General features: G+C 39.2%; 1 protein-coding gene across 2 annotated transcripts in view; it reads right to left on the bottom strand.

Annotated features, from left to right (window-relative positions):
* Positions 1–11,338, bottom strand: part of LOC118774935 (CXADR-like membrane protein) — a 45,438-nt gene extending 34,100 nt beyond the window's left edge. Inside the window, exon 1 of one of the 2 annotated variants that reach the window (XM_036524556.1) lies at positions 10,916–11,338. In XM_036524556.1, the coding sequence (XP_036380449.1) occupies positions 10,916–11,012 (97 nt within the window). In that variant the 5' untranslated portion in view covers positions 11,013–11,338. The remainder of the gene's footprint in view (positions 1–10,915) is intronic. The other variant, XM_036524558.1, reaches the window with a different exon arrangement.
* Between the last annotated feature and the right edge of the window lie 1,199 nt (positions 11,339–12,537).

Raw genomic sequence — 12,537 nt, 5'->3', positions numbered from 1 at the left:
TGTGTGTGTGTGTGTGTGTGTGTGTGTGTCGGGGGGGGGTGTGAAATAGGTGGTAGGTAATAAAATTCAGCTGCTGGTGGGGCTTAACAGCACCCTGTGCAACACTGTGGAGTAAAATCCAGGGAACTGAGGAAGTGCATTCCTGCGTCTGACATACAGAGCCTTTCCATACAAGAGCACACAGGAAGCGTTTACAGCACACAAAGGGCTCTCATTTGTGATTATGATTATTGTTATCAGTAGCAGTGGCAGGAGTTGTATTATCCAGCCCTGCCCAGTGTTGCAAAATGCTTTTTTGCCAAAGACTTCGCAAACAGCCAGTGACTTATGGCTTCATAAGCGTGCTGCTGGTGTAGCTGATTAAGACATCATTCATGCTTCATTTGTAGAAAATGGCATATGAATTATACACATGAGCACACACAGAATTATCCAAATATTTTGATCTACTCAGATGATTATGAATCATTGTGAAAACAATCACCCCTGATAAAACTAGCTGTCTCAGCACCAAGTAATAAACCCATCTATATTTATACTTCAGGTCAGCAAAGATGAAAGATATGAGAATCCATTTGTGAAACAGTCAATGGTTTCACAGAACACGATTTGGCAGGAGCCAGACTGGGCTTCTGCGTTAAATTAATGACATGCAATGTGATACATATCCACATATAACCCACCGGATAGGTAAAATGTTTTCAGAAATGACGTGAACTGTGGTTTTTCAAGTACCTTAAGGAGGAAATTAAACATTACTGTATGTAGGATTGATTTGTCAGAATACTGATGAAAGATGTAAGTGAAAATTCTCCACAACAAAAAAGATAATTGCTTGGAACACCCCATTGAATGAATACACTTATGTTGTACTGTGCTGGAAGTTGCTCTAGACAATAGAGTGTTTGCTAAATGTATGTAATGTAATGTAAAACTACTTAAATGGGATGAATTAGTCTTACCAATGCCATCAACCCAGAGACTATGTAGGTCTTCTAAAAAGGAATCACAGTTAAAACTCATACGCTTCAAAAATGAAAACATTCCTTCACATGATATTCATGAGGTTTCCCTCACCATAAAAACTGACTGTTGTGGCCCTCTGGCTGCAAGGGCAAATGATAAGGCCTTGGACTGTGACCTTGGACAAAAGCCTTAAATGACCCTTCACTATTACTTTTATTCACTACTAAAAAATGCAAGAAATGATGACTGCTGCCAAAAGTATAGCCCTGTCCAAACATATTATTCCTATGATATCTGGTAGTACTAAAATTAGACTGATTGTTTCCTTTGAGTAACTCCAGTGAAGTGCCAGTGAAACCAACAATACAGATCACAGAATTTCACAGAATATGGTATGCGTAACACAGACTTGCAGTGCATGGGGTGGGGCAAGGTGGGATAATTGAGGCCACTGAGTTATGACTGTAAAATCTTATTAAGGTGAAATTATTTATTACATAGACACAATTCATTCACTGCCTTCGTTATAGTGTTGGTTTTAACATAAAAAAGAAACAATCAGCCCACTCTGGCTCATTGCGAGACATCTTCTGGTTGGTCACACAGCTGGGAACAATGTTACAAGCAAAAGATTCAAATCTGCAGAGATGCCCTCTTTAGCCTCTTGAATAAAATCCAACCAAACATATAAGCATCTCCATACAGGAGCATTTTGCTGCTCCCACAGAGAAAAACAACCTTTATGTAATGTTGCTGAGTATCGCCTTCTCTAACCATTTATTACAAAAAATCTGACAAATGAGCCACATTTAAACACAATTAAAATAAGGCAATTATGTGCAGCATTCCCTGTTTTGGCACCCTTAAGCCTATCGTTTTCATACACATTTTAATGGTGCATTTGACTAAAATGTACAACATCAAGCAACTAAAACAGGCCCATTGTGCAGTGCATTATAAAAACATCAAACATCAAACAAATCAAACAATTACATTGTTTTACCCCAATGTAAAATATACAACTGAAATTGAATTGGTAAGGGAGAAGAAGACAAACTGTGCCTCAAAGCCACATAGGAAACAACCATCTAGTCTTGCACTAGAACTAATGACAAGAATGAATGGCATTTCATACAGTGCATTTCATGAATGGCACGCCTCAGTCACCAGCGATGAGTAAGATCCACCCGGCTGATGTACGGCAGCAAATTCTCCATCAGAATAGTAGTAACTCATCAACTAAGGTGAAGAGTGAGAGATTTCTTGAGCCAGTCAAACTGTGAGGTGAACAGATGGCCAGACGAAGATGGCCTTATCAGAAATACTTCTGGAACACCACAAAATTCCTAACTGTTCGCAATGTTGAGTAACTATAGTCACAATTTTGGGGTAAAATCTTAACCAAAATATGGCATCTCATCGGCATGCAGTGTCTGCAGCACTGGTTTTTGGCTTGAGCCTGAAAACTGACCCCCACTGGCCCTGCAACAACACCCCAGACATACATTGATCCCCGCAGCTGAACCTCAGCATAAAGAATACTCTTTTATGCATTGACATAATAGAGGCAAATCACATTGATAAGGATTCAATTAAAGACTTATGCCTGTCATGAAAAACCTTCATTCCAATCCTTTCATTATCCTGTAAATTCTCAAATACAGTCTGGGGATTAACAAAATAATAAAAAAAGACAAATACTGAATGTCTGAATGTGTAATTATCAACTATACCGATTGTGATCCTTTAAGCGATACCTCTGTCGTGTCTTGCTACAGCAGAAAGGATTTAATAGGATTTCACAACCGGTGTATCATAACAAAAGATGCGTTTTGAAAGGGAGCAGCTCCCGGAACAACCTGCTAAAGAAGCTGCAGGCGTCTTGTGTGTGTTCTATGGAATGCAATGTGTTTGATGTTTGCTGAGACAGCAGGCGACCTCTCAGCTTACTTACAGCTGTCCTTATCCATGGTAGGATGGGCTTAATTGCCTCATTAGTGAGGGGCTACTGGAGAGCCTGCTCTTCGACATTGTTCAATGTCAATAGAGCATCCAAGAGGAGAGGTTAATTGAGTAAATGACATCTCCTCGACAGAGGAAACATTGGCTTTTTTAGGGAAACGCTGTAGCGACCATTCCAATGAATGCAGATGGAAGGCCCTCATTATTTTCCATCACTCGTTTCTGAAATAAAATGCTTTTATGGACTGAAGAGACAACTGTATATGTGACACGCTGTTCTGGTTAGAGGAAGCATACTTAATGTAGTTGCTGAGTTGGGGTTGTTGTAGTTGTAGCTCAAATAATAACATTAATTTATAATAATAAATTCAGTATACATTTAAAATGACATTTCTCAGGACACAAAGTCTCTCACGTCTGAAGTGCAGCAACACCTGATATCTTTCCAAATGCAATTATTCTAAGAGCTTTACTTTGTAATGTAGCTTCTTCCCTTCCACGGTAATTCTGGAACTTGGACAACAAATCACAGCAGTGTCTGACTTTCCAGACTTTCTAAATGATTCTGCAAAGCAATTCATGCAAGTCAAACGGTAGGTCCAAATTCACTTTAAGATATTGGGATATGTGAAAATTGTTTGCTGTTGGTAAAACAATACAAAACAACAAGGATGCATAATATGATATTTTGATATTTCCCAGTTATTATAAAGTCATTATGTTCTTGCACTGTAGTGGCTGAGAAGCATCTTTACTTCTTGCCCAAATACTGTACATGACATGTATTTCTTTAATTGTGGCTTTTCAACATGCAAAAACCCTCTAAAATAGTGCTTTGCACTTTATCTTTCAGCTGCCATTTGCACTGCAGTTAGGCTGTCAAGGTCCTAGGTAAAGGAGCTAGGAATAGACACAGGAAAGACACAAGAGGAATAAACAATGGTAGGAATAAACAATGGTAGTATCTGCACAAAGATAGCACATTACACCTGGAAGCTTCCACTGATCTCCAAATTCTAATTTTACCAGGGTGGAAGTACACATCAGCCTTGATGGAGTGGGACTTTATGCTCATTCTTTCTGAAGGAGCCACAGAGGCGTTACTGCATTTAACTGAAAGGAGGCTTTTTTGGAGCTTGGTAGGGTAGTTTTAATAGTCAAAGGTACCAGGTTATATCAGTGTCACTGAACGGAAATCAGTAACATGGAGGAGGCATTAAACCATAAAGATACACATCTGCATGTGCAATATTGTGGAAAGGCTCCGTTTCATCAAGAAGTTAAGTCTAACGACTCGTAAAAAGCAAAGGTGGTGGTACCATCTGTTCAGTAGCAGGCAACAGAGAAGAGGAAAAATATCCACTTTCAGCAGAGCCATCTACTGTACACTCACCATGGTGTATACACTCTGACACGTTGCTTAATCTCTGCTGTAAGCAGGTTCACCTCCCACGGTATATGCATTTAATTTTCATGTTAAAGGCTGAAGCACACTGTTAATGAGACACATTAGAAAGGGCCACAATCAACTGCAGTGTCACTTAACTGCAGGAAACATTGCAGATGATTAACTATACACATTTTGCAATGTTGTGCATGGAACAGCATCTAGTTTTCATAATCAAAGCAGCCATAACAGCTTCTTCTGATAAATACCCCGCAGTTTATGGCAATTTCATAATTGAATTTTATATGAGACTCAGACCTAAATATGCACTGATGACAGTCAACTCTTTCAATTTTACTACAGTGTAGTATAACAACAAAGTCATTTGTCTTCAGCTTTGTTTTCAATTTACAGCAGTATTTTCCATTTTTTAAAAGCATTACATAAATGTTCAACTATTTGGTCTAATAATACTGTCTTTAACATTTTTGATACTGTCACCCTGTGGACAGTGGAGGACACATATCAAAGACACACATAACTTGAATGAAATCAAATGACAGAAACTGCTGAGGTTTTGCATACACTGTCAATGAGTGAGGGACTTTAAACTCTGGAAAGGAAATGTTGAGAAAAATCTTTCCCCTCTTAGATGACAATATAAACATAAAAAGCGAGGACGGATCTGAAATCTGAGGAGGGTTGACTGACAGATTTATGTCATTGTGCGTAACTACTATGGATACAATGATTGTAAAAGCCTCTTGATAAATAGGTACCAGAACCCCTGATCTCGATCCATCGTCGGATGTGTCTTTGAGACATGGGGGGGCAAAAGATAAATGGCAAGCAGCAGGAGAGCTCTGCTGATCATTCATGCTGTTGTGTGTGTGTGTGTGTGTGTGTGTGGTGGGGAGGGGAGGGGGCAAGAAAGAAGAAGCATGCAGTTAAAAACGGCTAATGGAGTGACCTGCTGGCGGAGGTAACACTGTGTTTCATATTGAAGAGAACAGCAGGTAGCTAAACACTAGGTGTGGAAATAATTCCAGCCTTTCAAATATCACAACTAATATGAATGATGTCAATGTCACACACATAATCCATGCAAAACTATCTGAGCTAACTGACACATACGGAGAGCACTTGAAACAAAATCACAGTGGCACCAGTGACGTTGGCGGATTCGGGTTTCATAACCAATTTCAGCATAGGCGTTGTAACAACCCAATCTTTCTGACAGAAATAGAATCTCTGAAATGAAAAGTCTGTCTTTTACTATGTTCACAGACAAAATAAGATAAATGATAAGCTACTTTTTAAGACACTGTTTTAACACATTCTATCCACATGCGTATAATATATGGTAATCAAAATCAAGGTCTGCTCGGAACAGGCAACTGTGTCAGCTGTATTTCAAGCTGCCAGCACCAGCTCAGAAAATGCATAAGAAAAAAAGAAATCAAAGCCCGTGAAATCTTAAATCTGTGAAATGACTGTGCATCTCAAAATATGCTGTTCGTGGACATGGCCTGTGATCATGAACACATCTGGCACTGTAAAAGTTCACACAACATTAATTACATGTGATAATCAGTGACGATTCAACGCTACATAATTCAATCGACTGTGGTGTGGAACACTTTTTTTCTAAAGAAATGGACTCCCCTAAAATATTTACATTCATAGAAGGCAAAACGGGAATAAAAAACAAACTAATTTCCCTTGGTCCATTGACAGTCTCAGTTATTTGCTTGAGCAAATAAAGTTGAAAAAGCTCAATCTTCTCTGGAAAAGACCAAAGTGGCATAGATAAAAGCTTACTGTGCTGCACAGCAGTACTGGAAAGTAGTCTATAAACCTTAGAGGAGGTGGGAAGAGCTCTTCATGCATGACAAATATTTTTGAAAGGAATTATTTCTCTCTCTTTTCTTACAATGAAAGCATGAGGTACATGTGGCCTGCATTACAGAAAATACAGGCCATTCAAAAAACATCTGCCAGAGGTTAGCAGAAGTAAAATAGGCAGTTCCTGTTCCTCTCGAAAGTAGTCAGTTCCTGTTGCTCTTGAAAGTATTAAATTGCGCCAGCAATCTGGTAGTAATTTATTCGGTCAGGTCTCGAAGAGGGCAAGGATTTGTAGGTCACAAAAAGCAAAGTACAAGTCAGGTGTTAGCACATAGCATTGCATGCAAGCTGTATAGCTAGCACTTAAAATGAAAAGAGTTATCTGACAACAAAATAAAAAAATAGATGCTAACAAGACATTGTGCTACAAACTGACTAATTAAGAATGTTATGTCACTCTTATAACTTCCAAAAGTAAGTTATAAGAGTGAGAGAAAATAATTGGTGAAAGGGAATGACTACTTGATCTCTGGAATGTGCAATTTCTTGTAAAAAATGACATTCCCTTATATATGGGACATGACTGATGGTTAAAATATATTACAGTCCAGTTTAAGAGGAACTGAGTCCAGGTATGTAAAAGGCTCTTTTTTTCTTCAGGGTTTGCTCATTCATAAAAAGGTCAGACTACAAGTAAATCAGGAAATATGAGGGAAATCTCACAAAAGAGAGCACTGAATGATTTGAGTGTAACTTCAGCTGCTGAATTTCAAATCAAATGATCAAAATGGGACATATCTTAAGAAGGGCAACCAGTGTTAATTGGCATGGTTGGTCCCCAGGATTGGACACTCTGGACTTTTTGTGTAGGTGTTTCTGTCACTTCGTGTCAAGAGGCGTGGTTGGGATGGAGAGACTACTATGCGGTTGAGGTAGGGAGGGAGTGCACTGCAAGAGCAGGGAGTGTCAGCGTGATTTATGTGGGCTGGGTGACGTGGCTCACAGCGAGGGGTGTCCCCCACCGCGCTATGTCCTAATGAAATACTGTCTCCCTCCAGAGACGCATTCACACACTTTGCAGCCGCTCACATCTGGAGGAGAAAGGTGTGGCTGTACCGCTGTGTGCTACATCACGCTGTTCACAACTTTCAGATCATCCAGCATTAAGTAACAAAACCACAAACCCAAAATTTTTTATGGCCTTTCCTGTTTACCCCTATCATTAGTACTATATCCTGTTTTGTCACTATCTAGATGTTGTCAGCTTGTGCAATCATTTTGTTTCCCTCTGTGCTCCTCGTGCACAATACAAACTCCATCTATGCAGTGGAAGCACATCAGTTTGCAATGGAGGTACTCTGTGCAACAGCCCTCTGGGCTCTTTGAGCTAGTTTTCAAACTCTTTAATCCATCCCATACGATTTTTTCTTTCAGGCTACCTTCATCTTTGTTTTCTTGGACACATGTCAGTTCCATCTTCTCATTGTGCACATGTTAGGAAGCAAGGACATTTCCTCGCCAAAGCCCACAGGAATGTTCAGAACATGGTCCAGCCAACAGCATATGTCAACACTCTACAGAAAATGGAACGAAGTTCAGAAAGTTCAGGAACAAAATTCGATCAGAATGCAAGTTATTTTCAAAATATCAAAACACTAAGAACACAAATGTGCTGTTACATAGTTACATACACAAATATGCTGCATACACAAAGTGAGCATATACATGCATACCTACTGCATACATAATGACATGATGGTTTTAATACTATTATAATATACTGTAGTATTAATAATTATACTTTTAATCATGATCCAATGTCATATTTCAGAACACCGTAAATGTTTGTGAATGTTCAGAAGACATGACAACCTAACAAGCTGTGTCTGCTGGAGCCCAAAGCAAGATGAACATCTGAAGCCTGGAGAGTTAATATGGAGCCCATAACAATGTCTCATTAGCATAAATGGGTAATCTGCATTAGGTGAACCGGAGCAGAGGCCAAAAAAGGGGAGGAGACAGATACTCTATTTCTTAGACAAGAGTGGTCATGTTTTCCAAGGCCTTTCGACAGCAGCCATCAGAACGCCTGTGTGAGTGAGCTCCAGTGATTCAGGGCTAGAGCACGGCGAGATGTCACTTCATAACCTCTGGGTCTGGAGGCTTGTGTCATGTCTACATTTGACAGCTACTTTGCCTGCCCCCAGAAATCCAGTCTAAATATAGAATGAGGACAGAAGTATGTGTGTTTTTAACCCATTCATTACCATAACTGGATGGAAAAGTAAAATTGATTTTGACTGAATTACAATGATAAAGATGAATACATTCACTCTGTTACACACGTTATGCATATGAATGAAATCACATCAAGAAGAGCTGAGGTCAAGACAACATCTTTATGCTATGTTCAAAAGTTCAACATATCAAGCAGCAAGTTAATAAAATGAGTGATTAAGCTGGCTGGAAATCCATGATTTCAACTGAGGGGGACTACTCATTTTTCCTATTATTTCCCTGACAAGTGGATAATACATTGGTTATTACTTCCTGGCCAGTAATTTAAAACATTTTCATTCCAAGTCATCCATTCTTGAAGAACAGAAGAGGAAGGTCATTCATCACGAACTGCATTTACTGTGCTTCAAAGCATCTCGATGTGGTATGCGTTCACCTATTCATTGTGTCATCAATGGACAGTTAATGCATTTGATGATGGTTCTTTTTAGAGGCCCTTCGTGACGTGAATACTGAGCGCTCCCCTCCCCAGAGGTGTGAAAATATGGTAGTCATGCAATGTACCAGCCATGAGATGAACAAAGAGGAAAGCAGACTTATTAATTGCTATTGATCATTCAATGAAAAAAAGATCATAAAAAACTCATAGGTGCCATTTAGCCACATTCATAAGGGGAATGACTTTGGTTAATGATCTTGATCAGCTGTCACCTGGCCTATGAAGGCCTGTTCCTGAGATATAAGTCATATGTACAAAGACATTCAATACTGTGTACAAATAACATAACTGTGATCTTAGATACCTGATATATAAGATAATCCCCCATTAATGGTATTTCATACACGGTGTGTTCCTATTTAATATTCAAAAATAATCATAACGGTGTTCTAAATACTTAAGTTAAAACATTTAAGAAGTATCTTTCACTCTTTTTGTTAACCGTGTTGTGGAAATAGTCTATCCAGATAACTCAATGAAATATGAATGCACATTGACATATGTATAGGGCTCCGTAAATTTCTGGAAAAATATCTTATTTAGTCAACAGTGACGCTTAAACCTCTATGTACTACAGAACAGTACAATCTATGACCTCACTGTTATTGTTGCAGCTTTGTTGCTTGTCGGAGCAGACTGATAGCACCGCGAGATTGAGCATGTTGTTTACACCGCTTGGTCTGTGTTGCACGGGCTGTCTAGCACACAGCCATAATGCAAATAATAATGAAAATTCTTGTCATCCCTTGGACAGCCGGGCCAATTGCTGTAGCGTGTCGCGCTCCCCCGACTCAGCCGGGCTCGTGGAGTGCCCAGCATTTGAAAACACACGTAATGTGAAGCACTAACAATCAGAAGACTACTTGTTTGACATACTTTTTTTGGACAAGTGCAAAAGCACGTTGCAAGGCAAAGCTACAACGATGCTTTTTTCAAAACGTGACGGGAACGGTAAAAAAATATATATATCTGTATACATTTCTGTTTTGTTCATTTGTTTTTGTGGATACCGTTGCCATGCAAAAAATTCTAGACCTGCACAACCAATGTGGATTACAGAGTTAAGAGGCACCTGTCTATACACGGGAGACATCATTGATCACTGAGGAAAGTTTGGCGCAGTGATTATAATACAGTATGTTCACAGAAGGACAGAACTTTTAAACGAACTGTCGATCTCAGAGGGATACCTCAGAAGATATCTAAAATGACATAAAATCAGTGGAAAATTCGATTTATCCTGGGCTCTGACCTCAGTACATGCGGCTGACACGCGAATGTCCGACATCCTACCCCTGGTTCACTTTCATGACAGGCTTACTGCGGTCACCCCCACCCTAGCGCATTAAGTAAACAGATGTGTTCTTGTTTTTGCATTTGTTTAAAATTAACACACTGGGTTTCGCAGCTTTCCGCAACATGTAAAATAATATTACCATACAATATTGCTAAAATTGCAAAACACCCTTTTATCAGGAAAACCAGAAAGGAGTATTAGGCTACAAACATTAAAAGTTCTATGTGATCAACCTCGCTTTCCCCGAATACCTCAAAACAGGCACATCTGTTTGCCATATGCAATACAAAGATCTGTTCAAATGGGGACTGTTTTTAATTGTTGTAATGAACTAAACGTCCACCTTTTGAAGTCATTATATGTAAGGTTCTGGTATGCAAATGTTTTCTCGGACCAAATTTCAGTCCGGTTTGTATTATTTCATTTCAAAAGTCAGAATTTCATTAGTCACTGTCACCCTATAAGCCAAATGATCAACGTATTCAATGCGAGGGTGGTAGTTACACGCCAGTCTGGAAGATTTGTTCCTGCACAAATATAATGTCCCTTAAGTTTTATAAGGTATTGTCTTGGTAAAATTTGCATTTCACGTAATAAAAGCAAAATATCTGCGTAAACCCAAAGGCAGGCAAACGTTATATTCGTTGCATTTTCGCTGAAGTTAAGAACAATAGGAACTTTATTTATTTATTTACTACGTGTTTCAGGTCGGAAAACTTACCCAGAAACAATGAACGAACTGTAGTAGTCATCACGGCCCCCAAGTCGGCAGAAAATCCCACACAGGTAGGAAAAGAATCTGTTCTTACTGAAGTCATTGAAGTGTACTGTCACGCTGGAGCAGACCAGGAGATGTTCGGAGAAAATTGAAATAGATCTAAACATTTAACTGGGTCCATCGCCCGCATACCTTACATTCTTTGACTGTGCTGTTATTCATCCAAACGCGTAGGGGTTTCTGTACTTCGTCTCCATCAGAGTACTCGGTAAATCAAAGTTCCCCTTGGTTTCGCTGAGGATGCGTGTCTCGGATCCTTCTGGGCTCCGTGCGGTCGCCTTCTCCTTCTCTACTCGTTGCACAAAATGAGTAGTGCGCGAGAGGTGGATGCTGAAGGATGGAGACCCCTAGAGTCTGAAGTGTTCGCATTTCCTTGCAGGACTGGCACGAGTAAGTCAGACGCATTTTCATGTGGGACAGGCAGCGGGAGCCGGACCTCTGTCCCAAATAAATATCTTGTATTTATGGGTTGATAATCAGCCAATGACAGATTGTAATTTAGCAACTGATGAATTTGGAAAAGTGCAGTAAATAAAATACAATAAAATAAATTAATGTTTGGTTACATTCGTAGGTGACCTCGCAAAATGATGCTATTCATGTTTTTATAAAACCTAATTTTTAAATAAATAAATAAATAAATAAATAAATAAATTTAATAATGAAAACAGAACAGAGAAAAGAGAAAACATTACAGTGGAAACATTTCCATGCCCACAGCAGCATAGCAAGCAGCAGAAATAATGCCATTACAGACACAATTTCCCTCTCCCTTAGACGGCTGCTGTATTCTCCTTGTATATATATTTATGAAAGGGGGGAAACTTGCGAAAATGTCCTTGTGATTTCTTATTTACAATGTTGTTTAACAGTTTGCAAAATGAACGACTCCAAAGGCCACATCATGACAATTAACTATCAGCATGGAATCAGTACAGCACTCCAAGAAAGCATGCATTTTAGCAATGTTTTTGTCAAAGGAAATCACTGCTTTTACTGCAGAACATTGGGCAAAACGATATTGAAAAATCATATTATCAAATTTTCCAGTGCACATTTTGGTATTGTTTTTTATTACTATCCTTTGTCAATTACAATCCATTCCATTACAACGATGGAATATGAAACAGAAAGGGCACATCCATAAATCCGCAAATGGGATTTCTCTTAATGTTCACCCGATATTTTCCTTAATATGCATTTATTTTCTATACTCCTGTAGGTGGTGTAGTTATTTGCAAGGGTTCAAACTTGTTCGTAGTATTCAGTCTATAGTTATATGCTATAGCATATAGTACATAGTATACATATATACTGCCCCCACTGAAAACCACTGTTAATCCTCCAGGAATATAAGGCCTCAGTGACACTGATGAGTTGCAGTACATTTTGCCTGCAGGTGATGGCCTGTAGTGCCATACGTCACCTGTAACACTGTTCACCAATCTCCTGTAGGGAGGCCCAGTACACTCTGGAAAATGGAACACCAACAGATGCTCATCACAATCGCCCAAATTTGTGGTATTAAAAGTGGCCCTCAACTCTACAAAGAGAAGGCACCATTC

The sequence above is a fragment of the Megalops cyprinoides genome, chromosome 3, assembly GCF_013368585.1.
Source record: "Megalops cyprinoides isolate fMegCyp1 chromosome 3, fMegCyp1.pri, whole genome shotgun sequence".
Taxonomy (NCBI): domain Eukaryota; kingdom Metazoa; phylum Chordata; class Actinopteri; order Elopiformes; family Megalopidae; genus Megalops; species Megalops cyprinoides.
The sequence above is the reverse complement of the archived record's forward strand: the minus strand, read 5'-3'. Positions and strand labels throughout refer to the sequence as shown.